Raw genomic sequence first — 14,330 nt, forward strand, 5'->3', positions numbered from 1 at the left:
TCGATTTGCCTTTATCTTCCAATTAAATGTACATGTGAAAAGACTCCCAGCACTGGGGTAACAGCACCCATCTAGAGAGATCACTGTCTTGGTTAATGTTTCAAAAGGATGATATCCCACCCCCCAGCCTCCATACACACACACTTCTGTCCTATTGCAGCTGTTAAAACTGAACAGCAAAACATTGGTACATCAGTGGGGATCGGTTCAGTAGATCTGTTTGGCATGTGCACCGGTTAGATTTGTATTTTCCCCGCTTAGGTTCCCGTGGAATCTTTTATATTTTAATCTTAGTTTTAAGAGAGAGAGAGAAAGCAACTTTTGATAACCTTTTAATAACAGAAAATCAGCCCAGTGAAAGACAGTTTTATGCCTGTAGGGGCTACAGCTCATCATTAAATCTTCGTTTTCCTACAAACTAAGCGGATCTACTGTCCTTTAAAAAAATGATTTAATTAGTGCATCTTTTTAAAAGTGGGCTTTTATTTGGACAAACATCGTAAAACCTCCATCGGGCTCCAGCGATGTAATCAGGCGACCATTTCAAGCCCCCCACTTCTCCCTGAGGACCGACCACATTCAAAAACCAAAACACTCGCCCTTTATTATCGTAATTACCACGGCCGTTATTGTGGGTGGGAACGTGCACGGAAAATGTGTATTAAGGTTTCCAAAGACCAAGAAGATTTTTTTTTTTAATTCTGTTCACCGCGAAAAAGGAAACAAACTGAAGAAGGGGGAGGAGGGAATCCCACCGTGCCAACCATCCGGGAGTTATCCCAGCCCCTGTGAAATACACACAGACTCAACCCCCAGCTCCAGCCTGCGGAGGGGGAAAGGGGGATTTCTGTTTGCACACGCCGAGCAGCGCCCCCGTCCCCCCGAGGCTGCTGCACGGGAAGGGGCGGGCGCAGGGTGGCCCCCGGGCAGTGTTAATGGCTTTTCACAAGTTAGCCCGGCCGGTCCCCTCGCCCGCAGCCTCCCTGACCCCACCCCGCCCCTTCTGCTGCTGCCCAGAGCCCAGCTCGGGAGGGGAGGCGGGGCCAAGGCCAGCTCCCGCCCCGCCCCCTCCCCCGCCGCCGGCCAATGGGCAGCCAGGCGGGCGCCCACGTGAGGCGGGGCAAGGTTCGGAAGCTGGCAAAATGTGAATGAGAAGCGGCGAGCGCAATTTAAAGGTGCTGGCGGCGCCCGGAGAGAGCCCCGCGCGCTCCGACCCAGGCACCCGGCCCGTGCGGCAGCGGCAGCAGCAGCGTTTCGCTCACCGCCCAGCGGGGCCCCAGGCGCCGGCGAGGGGATGCCCCCGATGCCCCCCAGCAGCACCGGAGCGGACCCGGCGCTCACCCTGGCCTGACTCCTGCTCTGCCCTGCACCCCCCAAGCCAGCGCCGCCGCCCCCAACCCGCGCGGGCTGCGAGGCGCCTCCTGGATCTGCCTGGCTCTGGCTGCGCGCCGCGGGACTGGCCGCCTGCTCCTGCCTTTCTGCTCCGCCGGCTCCGGTCCCCAGCAGCTATATGAGTGCAGCTTTCCAGCCCTCCCTCATGATGATGCAGCGCCCCTTGGGAAGCAGCACGGCCTTCAGCATAGACTCCCTCATCGGCAGCCCTCCCCAGCCCAGCCCGGGCCACTTCGTCTACACCGGCTACCCCATGTTCATGCCCTACCGGCCGGTGGTCTTGCCGCCGCCGCCCCCACCCCCTCCGACCCTCCCGCAAGCCTCGCTGCAGCCGGCCCTGCCGCCCTCTCACCCCCACCACCAAATCCCCAGCCTGCCCACCGGCTTCTGCTCCAGCCTGGCCCAAGGGATGGCTCTCACCTCCACGCTCATGGCCACGCTGCCCAGCAGCTTCTCCGCTTCCCCGCAGCACCAGGAGGCGGCCCGGAAGTTTGCCCCCCAAGCTCTCCAGGGCAACTTCGACAAAGGCGAAGGGATCCAGCAGGAGACCGAAGAGGGGAAATCCTTCCTGAGCAAGGAGAGCTCCCTGCTGTCATTCGCCGCCGCAGAAGCCGTGCAGGCTTCCCTGGGTGAGTGGCTACACGCCTTGTTCTGTGCGCGCAGTTACAGCAAGTTTCTTCCTCCCTTTCCTTCGCCCCCTTTCAGCGGAGCCAGGGTGGGAGGAAGGGTGATTGTCAGGCGATAAAGACAGATTTTGTTTGGTGTGTCCCCATCCATACCATAACCATGTAAATTTCACAAATGTAGCAATTCCATTCCATTGGGAAAGGTGATCTCCAGATATTTTTTGGCTAGGAAATAAACCCCTCTTCCCCCCCCCCAACTCAAATCCTGGGGGAGGTGATGAGCCCCCCACCTTATTTTCAAAGGAATGCACTCGACAAAGGTGGATGAGATCTAACACTGCAAAGCGCAACCTTATCAAACCGAAAACTTAAAATCTATGTCACATGTAATTACTACCGTCTGTCTAATCGCTATTTATAACAGCGCTGCCTGTGCTGAAGGAGGCCAGTTTGATCTTACAATTGATTTTAAGCGGGCTTAAACAAAAATCGCACGCAGGAAAGAGTCTCATCTCTGAAATATTTAATTCTCCCATGGAAAAAGATGTTTTCCAAAGAGAACTAATCTCGGTGTAAACACTTTCTTCCCACTGTTCACAGTGCTATCGAAAGAGGAGAAGTTTTAAGCACTTCCCAAACAAATTAAGTTTCCCTTTCTCCGTTTTTTTGAGAGGTAAAGGACCCATCCTCCGTTTTTCCTCCCATTGTTACAAAAATATTGGCAAGTGAAATATACATGGCTAGCGGTAGGTACATGCAGAGAACTGTCTCTTCAATCTTGTGTTGTGACAGAAGGTAACATTTCATAAATCGGTTTGGTGCGAGGCTATGGGGGATGATGTTCCAACAAATCTATAATGATGAGAAAATATCGGCCAGTGAAGAAGTGTTGAAACGGGCAGTGAGAAATTCAGTCTGAAGGAAACTGCTATATGTCCCGAAATGTTACTTTGTGTCTGCCAAGATCGGTGTTCTCTTTCCTCCCTATAAACCCGCTGGCTTTCTTCAAACTCAAATAGAGCTTCCTCCCGTATATAAATACAGAGACCTAAATCGAGGAGGTTTTAATTCAGTAGAACTAAAATTTATGCTGGAAAATGTGCTGGGAAGCTAAACATCTGCAGAGCTAACCGTGCAAAATGTAACGAAATGCCTTTGGTTTGCTTTCAGTAGGGGCTGTCCGGGGTCAGGCCAAAGATGATTCCAAAGCGGAAGACGACTCTAAAGGCAAAGAGGAAAGTTTCTCGATGGACAGCGATCTAGATTATAGCTCTGATGACAATATCACAAGCCAAGCCGCTCATAAAGAAGAGGACTCTGGCAACGCACTAGAAGAAAACACCCAGAGCACAAATAACTCAAACACCACCACATCCACTGGCAAAAACAGGCGGAGGAGAACAGCCTTTACCAGCGAGCAGCTGCTAGAGTTGGAAAAGGAATTTCATTGCAAAAAGTACCTGTCTCTGACAGAGAGATCCCAGATCGCTCATGCCCTCAAACTCAGTGAAGTGCAGGTCAAAATCTGGTTCCAGAACAGAAGAGCCAAGTGGAAAAGGGTGAAAGCCGGCAATGCCAACTCGAAGACAGGAGAACCCTCCAGAAACCCCAAGATCGTGGTACCCATCCCAGTCCATGTCAGCAGATTTGCCATCAGAAGTCAGCACCAGCAGCTGGAACAAGCCAGACCCTGATACATTTCCACTACCCCTTCCCCCATCCAAAAGTTTTGATCAATGTTTCGAAATCGGGTTAAAAACAAACAAACACAAACTTTAATCTGAACCTTTCGACATATCACGTAAAGCAAGAATCGATTAATAAGAGGCTTAAAACTGTCTTTTGTTTTGGAGCGGGAATATCAAACCCTTGAAGAGACATAATAAATATTTATTATACTGTCCTACTTTGTATATAAAGTGCTGGATCGCAGCTGCAGTGTTTTGACTCTTATGGGACCAAATAACCAGTAACATGAATTCTTACATTCCAGAAGAAAACCACAACAAAAAACTGCAATTCATATTACTCATCTTTTGGGTTTTTTTTTTGGTTTTTTTTTATCATTTTGAAAGGTAAAAATGAAACAAAACTAAGACGTTTGTTTTCCCTTTTTTGGGTTGGCTGAGTGGCAGACATTTGGGTGACATATTTTCATTATTATTATTATTATTTTGCCTGGCTTGCTGTTGATTTGGTTGCATATTCTACTAAGCCATGTTTGCAAAGCACGATCCTCTCTATTGTGTTTAATTTATTTCAATGTAGCTTTTTCCTGATAAGTTATGAAATTTAAAAAGAAACTCAGTCTTGTGAATAAACAAAATCAAAAACGAAAAAGAAAAAAAAACCCAACCGACTTCTGTACAGAATTTCTTGTGTGAGAGTGGGAGCATTTTCCCTCCTAGGACAGTATCATTTTAGGTCTGGGTCCTCTACTTCTTAAAGGTGAGGTTTATTGTCAATAGGAAACATTTAGCAAAATAGCTAGAGTTGAACTCTGGGGGAAGGCAGAGCTTGCCCCCAAGCTGATGGCTGAGTTTATGGAAGCGAATTTCTTCTATAATAAATTGTAAACAAAACCCTGCTGAAAAGGATGTTATAGAAACAGGCTGGCATTGCAGAGCCTAGTCGAGGAGGGAGCTGACCAGAAGGGAATACCGGTAGCCATTGCCTGTAATTCTAGGTACCTTGAATTGAAAAGGACCAGACAGATCTGCCCCCTCTCCGTAAATATCCAACACACACACCCATGCACCAAACTACCTGGAGCTTTAAAACCAGCCAGTACTGAAACGTCTGTAAATGAATTGTTCTGATTTTACTTCTGCTCCAGTCCTGTGGAGTGTCAAACAATGAGAGAGATGCAGGCAGTTTACTGTAGCAAGTGGGACTCACTGTGTATTGTTATCTGACCTGCCGCGCTGTAGCTGATTAAAGCTCTAGGAAATTAACAGGGCCAAGTCAGTATCTATTCGCTGCCTCCGATCTGTCCGATTGGGAGGAAGAAAAACTGCAACCCCGCAAAGTTGTCAGAACTGTGGAGGGTCTTTAGTGATATTTAAAAGCAAATCCCCCTGCTCCCCCCGCAAGTTGTCATGATGCCACACTAATTGGTATGTGCACAATGCAATACTCTGTAACGACATGACAAAAATGACAATATTCCGCTAAAAACTCGGCCAAAATAAACCCATCGCAATGGGGATTTTTTCTTTTCCACATGATCGTGGGATTAGGAGACCAGAACTTGTTTCCCCCCGCCTGGTTATTAAACATATATTTGATCGTACACTTCCCTCCTCCCCTCACCGAAAGCTTGTTTGCTAACAAAAATACTTTGATTATTAACAATCATTGAACGCAAAATACTACCTTTCCTCCCACAGATATTTAAACAAAAACATTGTCTCTATAACTCACCTATAACGCATCTACTGTGGGTATCAGGGACAGAGGCGATCTACAACTAGAAAGACAGGAATTAAATGCGTGAATTTGCTAAATAAAATTAAAAACAAACCAAAAAAGCAGCCAACTCCTAACTGGCTGTGAAAGTGGGCAATTACGGAGAGCTGCAAGGAGCAATTTGCTATGCAGATAGCGCTGAGACTTCTAGTTTAAGCTTCAGTGAGTAAATCAAATGTTCCAGAAGGTCAATACCAATATTGACATAATTTATATCAGTTGCACTTCATCATTTTTTTTTAAATGCTGGGGTTTAAATTGCATTAGAACGGCCTGGAAATGAAGCTTTGTCAGGACATAGCATCTTGTGTGTGGTTTCCCTTCGAAACTGCCCTAAAAATATTGCAAGTAAGTAGCCTGATCAACATCGATTTTTCCCCCCTTTTGCACGACGGACTATATTATTTATAATGACTGATAAACGGCCTAGAAGGATTAAAAGAGAAAGATAGGAGAGGGTCATGAATAGCTAGCCTACATTTGAATCATGGCCACTGAAAGGACAAGGCCAAATATTTCGGCACCAGCAGATAATGACTGGTCCTTTAAAAAAAAATCTATTGATACAGAGGCTGTGACATGAATCATACCTCATAGAAGACAATTTATAGCCACAGAGGCATTGAAGGAATAAAGTATGACTGTGAGTGGTGTATCACATGGATGTGGGTTGTTTTAGGGGAATCAAGTGCAGAAGAAAAGTCATTGCTATCATGTACCTGTGCTCATTAGGCGAGGGGCTGGTGCGTGTCTGCATGGAATTTTGAGTGGGGGGATTCTATATGTGAGGCTATATATAAAACCCACGTGCGGTCCCCATAGAGTTGTCAAAGACAGACTTACTGACACACCCAGGTCAAGCAGAGAAATGTAGGAGCTAACTACACCCCCTGGAGAAGTCAAAAGAAAGTATGGGGTATATAAAAATCTGTAGCCCCAAGACAAACCCTAAATTTTCAGTCTATAACATGATCTCTATGTATTTTTGTAAGCGATGCCAGAAGCACTACAGTGCAATCTTTATTCTACAAAGGGAAGCGCAGGCAGTTATGGGGCTACCGTTTGTCCCTTCTTAGAAGACCCTGAAAATAGAAGCTCAAGTCACTTAAGAAGTTTTCCAGCCGTCCTTAGCTGGGAGGAATGCGGGAATGACGCGAGCGCTTTGGATTGGGGTCAGTTACACCGCTCCAGAGCTGGGAGGGTTTCATTTTAGGAAAGAACAGCTGTTCTTCACCCCTTTTCCGCCAAGGGGGCTGGGAGGGGAGAGACACACGCGACAGTAAATACAATAAAAGGAAGCAGCTGCCAAACGCTTAGCAAAGTTACTTACTAATCAAGTTTCCCTCCCCCCCCCCCAAATAAAATAGCTGCAAAATATGTGAGAGAGAAAGGGAGATACAGGGCTTGAGGTGCCCTGAAGTGGAAACAGGGACAGAAGAAAAGAAGATAAACAAGTGAGGGGGGTTGATAGCTGTCATCATCACCACTATCATGGCTTTCATTTGGCTGCCTAATGAGTCAGATCACAGGCAGAGAGAAAAATTGTCAATCGCCCAGGCTCTAATGAATTTTTTTGCAAATTGTAATCAAGCCAGGCCGTCTCAGCTCGCTGATTAATGAGACCCAGGAGGCTTGGCCAGCACCTCAGTTTTTTATTCCATCCCGTCCTCCCTGCACTAAATTAACAGCAACTTGTCTGAGCTTCAAATTAACTCCCAATGATTAATTCTGATGGGGGGGCCTGAAGAATCGCTCGTCCTAATAGGCACTGGCCTGTAATGCTGTTTGAAATTAATACGCTTCCCCTTTGGCTGCCTGCTTTAATCCAAGGTGGGGGTTTGACATCACTATATTTGTTGTTACAATAAATTCCAGTTACATCTGCAGATCAAATAATTACAATGCCTCAGTCACAGAACAGAAAGCGGGGCCCACGCTCACCAGCCCAAAGTTGGGAGTTTTCTCCAATCGTATTCGCAGCTCAGCTGGCCCTCTTATTTGACACTTTATTATAAAAGAATTTTCCAAAAAAGTCAATTTACCACTAATGCTCATACAAACAATCCCTCTAATTTCTTGGTACAATGCTATTCAATTAGATCCGATTCATTCATTTTAAACACACTCCTGGTATTTATAATCATCTCATTAGGAAAATATGGGGGGGTTATTTTGGTAGAAAATACTCTCCACCACTACCACACACACACACACAACGAACCTAAAACAAAGCTCTGAGAAGAGCCTAGCTTTGGTTTTTGCCAAGCTAGAGCTGTGCTTAACTGACAAGCAGACTGTGTTTAAACTTAGCAACTTTCATTGCACGGATGTCAGGAAAGCAGGAGAAAGGGCTAACCGGTGTTCCCTTAGAGACATCATTTCAAAGGGAAAGGCACTAACATTGTCCCGGTGATCAGGAAGGGTTGTGTGGTGGGTCTGCTACGACTCGAATCCTTGTGTCCAATTTGGGTTTAATACTCCCCTACCCGCATACACACCACAGCTATTTCTTTAGTCCTTGAGCCCGCAGGTTTGGATTTTTTATTATTATTAACATGACCTCCCATCTCTCCTTGGTGGCGATCTTTAGGTTCCCCATTGACTGCGTTTCCCACTTGTGTTTTTATAGCTTTGATGATCATCATTACATGTTGTATTATTGTAAACTCATCATGCTATTCCCTATATTGCATGCAATTTACCAGTACACATATGTCTCTGGGGCAAACACATCTGTTCTAAGAAGTCGAGACACCTCCCCCCCCTCCGAAGGGTCAGACCTCTCTTCCATCTTGTTTCTGTTTGTATTGACTTAATTGGTTTAATTATTTCAGCTGTGATTGGCAATACTCAGCATTGTACCTTTTTAACTGCCCCAGGGGTCTGCCAGTGATCTCTGTCAGAAGGATGCAGATTGCTTAGCCATCCTGCAATTTACAAAAGTCCCTTTGTGCTGAAGAATCGAGATAAAAGTAGAACTGTTCGCTTTCCATTGGGAACGCTGGATGAATTTATTATCCCAGACCCCAGCAAAGGTGGTGTGGGAGGGGAGATTATGCTTTCGCAATTAATTTACTATTATCGGTCGCCGATTGTCTTCTCAGACGGGGGGGGGGGGGGGAAATAACCCGATTGGCCTTCAACGGACAACGCAATAGGTTGGAGATTTGAAAGAGATCGTTTGCAAATAATCGTGTCGTTAAGCCGGTGGCCAAACAGAAAGGTTAGAGCAGCACCTGAAACCCACGGCACATAAGGGCCAAAACAGGAGTAAAACTGAACCAAGCTTGACATTCTTCTGCCTTTTCCCGAGAACGACCAGTTTGCAAAGTGATCATTGTCCCCCTACGAAATCAGGTGTTTGAAATCAATTTCCTTTAAATCAAAAAGATGAATTTTATTTCAGTGTAACCATTACTTTATATCGATTAAAAAAAAAAACTACCTGAAAATATCCAAAATCCTCCCCTGTGGCTGAGCTAATATTATAGTGAGGAATATTTCGAGAGAAAGTTTGTGGCTCTCCAGGCAGATTGAGTAAGTTGGCCAACCAGCAGTCACTGGAATGAAGAGAGAGGACACATGGAATTGCATTTAAGAATAAGAACTGGTGACACTATATATCCGCATTTTTAAAATGCCCGGCGAACAGTGATCGGACAGCAAGATCTGGACCCACGTTTACATATTTCTATACTGCGATGTAGCAAACCTCGCCAGCGAGATCAATCTTCATAATTCGGCCCTTCTGGTGTAAACAAGAGAAATATGAGCAGGGTAACTGAACGTGAATGCAAATCACACTGTCACCGTAATAAAGTACCTGAAACACTGACACACAAAAGCAACACCATATGTATGAAGACAACCTGTATGAATTATAAATTACATCATAAAAATTGATTGCCTATTTTCCCCGTTCCGAAACACACACACACAAATCGGTGTTGACTTTCACCTCGCTCTCTCTTGCTAAAGGTCACGGTGCCTCCCGGGGATCGCATCCATGTTGCGAAGCCAATAGTTTGGCATGGGCCAGGGAGAACCAGCCCTAGTGGTTTGCCAAATTCCCAGCCATCCTGGGGTGGCCTCTAATTACACGCCAGCACACAACTTCCTTACTGGGTTCTTGACCTTCCCACCTCTCAACACAGGTAGTTTAGGCACAAGCCTCCTTTTCTCAAACCCGCTAGACACACCTGGACAGGACTAAGGGACCTTAACTTCCAAGCCACAAAAGCCCAGGTGCCCCCACAAAGTCACTGCAGACTGCACCGTCCGCCACCGCCCTCTGCTGGCCAACTCGAGAGGCAGCAGCCCTGGCCATGGAGACAGCTGCTTGCATGGCCTGCAGCTGGGGGGCGAGGCGCCAGAGACGCTGCCCTGTGCAGGGGAGGAGCAGGGGCTCACTGGCGAATGCCATCTGCCAGATGTCACCGAGCGGCCCCCTTAGGCACCGCTAGCGGAAGGTACAGCTGTGACCGTCAAGCTGCGTAGTGCAGGCGGGCAAGTCCCAGCGCACCCCTTGGATAGGTGATGGGCCGCTCTTGCTTGCATCATCTTCCCACCCTGGGAGAAAGTGTTAGACAGAACCACCCCCGGATGTGACAAGGGGAGGGGGGGGTATCACAAACAGAATCTAAATCCAGACTCTGTTGCATAATAGACAGGCCAGTAAATTCGGACGCACTGCTGGCCAGGTACTTACCACGAGCACTGCACCCCCACCCCACTCTAGAGCAGATGACTCCGGCACACACAGCAATGGAGCCAACCGATTGTTTTCCAAACGCCTAGATTACCACTCTTCATTTAATCTGGTGCTAGACTCCCAGCTGCGCGCCACCGTTTGCAGCATCTCTTCCCTACCCTCGTGCGTTTACAAAAGCAAAAGTATCGCTTGGGTGGTTGCTTGTTTCGATCTACCTTGTGCATCCTGCAGTCATTAAGGTCACATGTCTATTAGTGTCTGCCTAGAAACACCCGTGGATTCGGCGCTCGCCCCAGCCGAGACGAGGACTTCAGGAATTTCAGTTTGTGAAATCATTTGGAGCCTCAGACACCTCTGGGATTTGCATTGGTTTTAGATCCTTGGCTGCTATGGTGAATGCAGGTTTCCTCCCCCCTAGGTGGACAGTTGCTTCTTGAGCAGACAGTGGCTATTTGTGTTTGGGCTCTGAGGAAACTCACGTGGCGCTATCATTCAAGGGCAGGAGAAGTGTAATAAATAAGGGTGATAGATTCTCACCAAGCAGTGAGATGGTTGCACGTCCTTCCCTCCCTGCACAGACCCCAGCACCTATAACAATAGCCTCGGGGCAAACAACAAGGGGTGTGTGTGTGGAAACATCACCGAATTTAGGAGGGAGGCACATGCTTTCATTTTGCCTTTTGATCCAGCCATTCAGAAGGTTTCCCTCTGATCTTCCTTAATTAAACGATTCTCTGTTCTCTCTGGCTTGCTTTCCCAATCAATAGTACATGTATTCCTGGTGTCTGTTGCAGAAGGACACAATCCTGCCGCCGCCCCCCCCCCCCCTCAGAAAATTACCAGGCTTCCCACAAGTGCAGCCCGGCCCTGGGAAAAGAGGAAGGGCCATGCAAAGGCATTCGAGAACCGAGTCTGCATGGCCCTCGGTTGCTCTTTTTTCCTGCTGTGCCTCGGCCATAGAGAGAACGCTAATCTATTTATTTCAAGCCACTTCATCCACTCTCTTGCTTTTGTCATGGCACCAGCCCCTGGCTTTGTGGTATGACCGCTGATCTTTTTAAAGCCCCTTCCCCTCTAGTTCGGGGTCTCCTTGGCTGCCTGAATTACAATAGATAAAACAGGATTACACTGACCTGATCCTATTAAACTCTGCCAATCGATCTGCAGTGACCTCCCTTCAGCTTGCTCTGCAAACTTACTTAACTTTTCTCTGGCGATTTACACCCACACCCACACCCCCCTGGGACTGATCTTAGCCAAAACGTCAGCAGGAAAAGGTTGATTTTCGAGTTGGGTCTCACATGGAGTTTTGATTATTCTAAGGCAGTTCTGGCCACGTGTCTCTTAAGTGTCTTAAGTTACCCCAGGTAACGCTGTAGTGAATCAGGACAAGTATACCGGAGATAGCCATACACAGAGAACTGCGTTTGCCCAGCGATCCTGCATGTGCACCGGTTAAGGATTCACAGAGTTTTGCACATTTCTGGAGGTGCACAGGAGCAAAGGGCCAAAAAAACACCCCATAGTTCCCGGGACCCCTGGAAGTGTAACTGCAGTCCCTGCAAACGTTGTCGTTTTTATCTTGGAAACTAGGAGCAGTAGAGGACAGAGATGAAGGGCCTGGTGCTGCTCTCATCAAAATGAGGAACAAAACTCCCACTGATTTAAATGGGAACAGGATCTGCCCTCATTATTATCGTTTGTGTCACAAGAGCAACCCAGCTCAGGGCCATGTTGCACTAGGCTGTAAATTCTGTGGGGCTAGAATTCTCTTACTATCTTACTTATCTTAGGACAGATAAAGTGTGAAGGAAACAAGGCATTATCATCCCCATTTAACTGACAGAGAATTGAGGCAGAGACAGGCTAAGTGCCTTAACCAAGGTCACACAATCTGTGGCAGAGCTGAGAACCGAACCCACAGCCAAAGCCCTCTGAAATAGATGGAAAGGCTCTCACTGACTTGGGATCAGCCCTGTTTGGCTACAGGAAATGTCAGAAGTACAAAATGTATTTGCATCAAATGAGTGTCCGTTTAATGATATTTCTTTAGCTTTGGATAAACAGCCTAAACTCACTGAATGACATTATCCATTGCTAGTGGAAGCGTCACATTTCGTTTGTGATAGGACACACCACCATTTGTGAAGGAACGGATGCTTGGAATTAGTCCCCACATTCCAATGGGGAAAATGATAGCAAAGCTAGAGCATATTCTAAAAACATGAGGAAAAATATGGGAAATTTATATCAATCCATCAGGATGATTGAATTAGTGAAATCAATGGGAGTTTGGTACCAAATCCCTTTGAGGATCTGGGCCCAAAAGGTCTGAGCCTTGTCCCATTGGCAGTAATGCCAGTTTTGCCCTTGACTTCCATAGGCGTAGTTTCAACACTCAAACAGTGTAACTGAGACGCTTCAAGAGACAAACTGAGGGTTCCCATAAACTTCCTAGGACTAGTGTTATAAACAATGAGTAGATTGACTGAAGGGTGTAAATACACATTTCAGAGTGTCTGTTGTTGTTCTCTTTCCACAGCAAGACAAAAGAGAGAAAAACGAAACATTGCTGTTTGGTAAACCCATAAATGCAGAAGTTAAACATACATTATGAACAAATATGGCTTATCTGCAGTCACCTGAGTGGAGTTATTATGAACTTCCTCCAAAATCAGCTGAAGGTTGTTGCCTCACATATGGGCTTTTCCTTTAATTATTTTTTTTTAAGATGACTTTTCATGCTGTTTTGTGTGAGAAGGCCCTGATAATAGGTGGCCAAGGTTTACACGCTTTTACTCCTCAGCACCGTAGCTTGCTATTGTACTTTCCAATATGCTTTTCTGGATGACTGCTGCTGCTTTTTAAGCATTTAGAATTGATCAAGAGAATAATGAAAAAATGTACCGCTGCAACATACCAGCAAGCATTTTCAGGGACAGCCTCACTACATCATATCCTCAGAACAGGAACAATTACAAAAAACAGGGATATCAAAATGGTGATGTAATTATGCAAATTAAATAATTGTTTATCCGCTGGCCGATTCAGCTCATCAGCAAAAGGAGAAGCGGATGGGTTTGGCATCAGTGACATGTGACAAACAGGATTCCTCCCATTGTTTGACTTTGAAACACTAGAACGCTGAGGTCACAGATCCTCCATGGGGCCAATTCCCACAGTCCTTACACAGGCAAAATTCCCAATTGAGTCAAGATGAATGTCAGTGGGAGTTTTGCCTGTGAAAGCTGTGACACAGAACACAATAATACAACCTAGTAAAACAAGAATGTCTGAGAGCTATGCCTGAAAAAAGAATCACAATGAAGAAAAAAAATTTTTAAAGCAAAATGGGCTGGTTCCTCCTTCCTGCTGTAGGAAATGGAACTGATACAGTCCAGCAAAGCCCTGTTTATCTGAACCCTTTTAATCTGAAACTCTCTCATCCAAGTCCTAGTAACAGCCCCAGACTGTGTGTCTCTTCACCAATAACTCACTCAGTTACTCCAAATGCTATACAGCCAAATGCCTTTGATGCATCCAAGGGATTCTGGGTAAACATAGTTTTACTGTATATGTAAAGGACCAAATTATGAAACATTCCTGGTGGCTCAGCAGAAGTACAAGGCTATATAAACATATAGGGAACATTACCAACAATTGGCAAAGTAACTTAGTGGATCCAGCAACAATGGCTTCCTAGACCCATGTAGTGCATCCTCACCTTGCTTCAAAGGGATTTAGGTGCATAACTTCCATTGAAAGCAATGGAATTACCTTTGAGGATCTGGGCCTGAATATACAATATAAAGGAACTTTGTAAAACCATTGGTAGTTCTACAGTGACATGATGCACTAAGCACTTACAAATAACCTCTTCACCGCTAAAAACATACTTGTGCTTTGTGAACATCATTATATTCCTAGTTTAATATTATCTATCGATAAACACATTGCAGTCCACCAACAGGCTAATGGTCTTTTTTTAACACACATCGGTATTTGTTTAAGCAGATGCCCTGCTCCTAGGTCTAACATTGCTATATTTCTCCCTTCTCCCCTCTGTTATTTTCATATTTCAACATTTCCAAAGCTGTGATAAGTTGCCACGAAAGAAGGATAATAGCAAGTCT

The 14,330-nt window shown here is 46.0% G+C and overlaps 1 protein-coding gene across 1 annotated transcript; it reads left to right on the forward strand.

Annotated features, from left to right (window-relative positions):
* Positions 1 to 1,510: 1,510 nt before the first annotated feature.
* Positions 1,511 to 3,712, forward strand: GBX2 (gastrulation brain homeobox 2). Its single transcript, XM_065413723.1, has 2 exons — positions 1,511 to 2,021; positions 3,189 to 3,712. The coding sequence occupies exons 1-2, from the start codon at positions 1,511 to 1,513 to the stop codon at positions 3,710 to 3,712; spliced, it is 1,035 nt and encodes a 344-aa protein (XP_065269795.1).
* Positions 3,713 to 14,330: the final 10,618 nt, after the last annotated feature.

The sequence above is a fragment of the Emys orbicularis genome, chromosome 11, assembly GCF_028017835.1.
Source record: "Emys orbicularis isolate rEmyOrb1 chromosome 11, rEmyOrb1.hap1, whole genome shotgun sequence".
In the NCBI taxonomy this organism is placed as follows: domain Eukaryota; kingdom Metazoa; phylum Chordata; order Testudines; family Emydidae; genus Emys; species Emys orbicularis.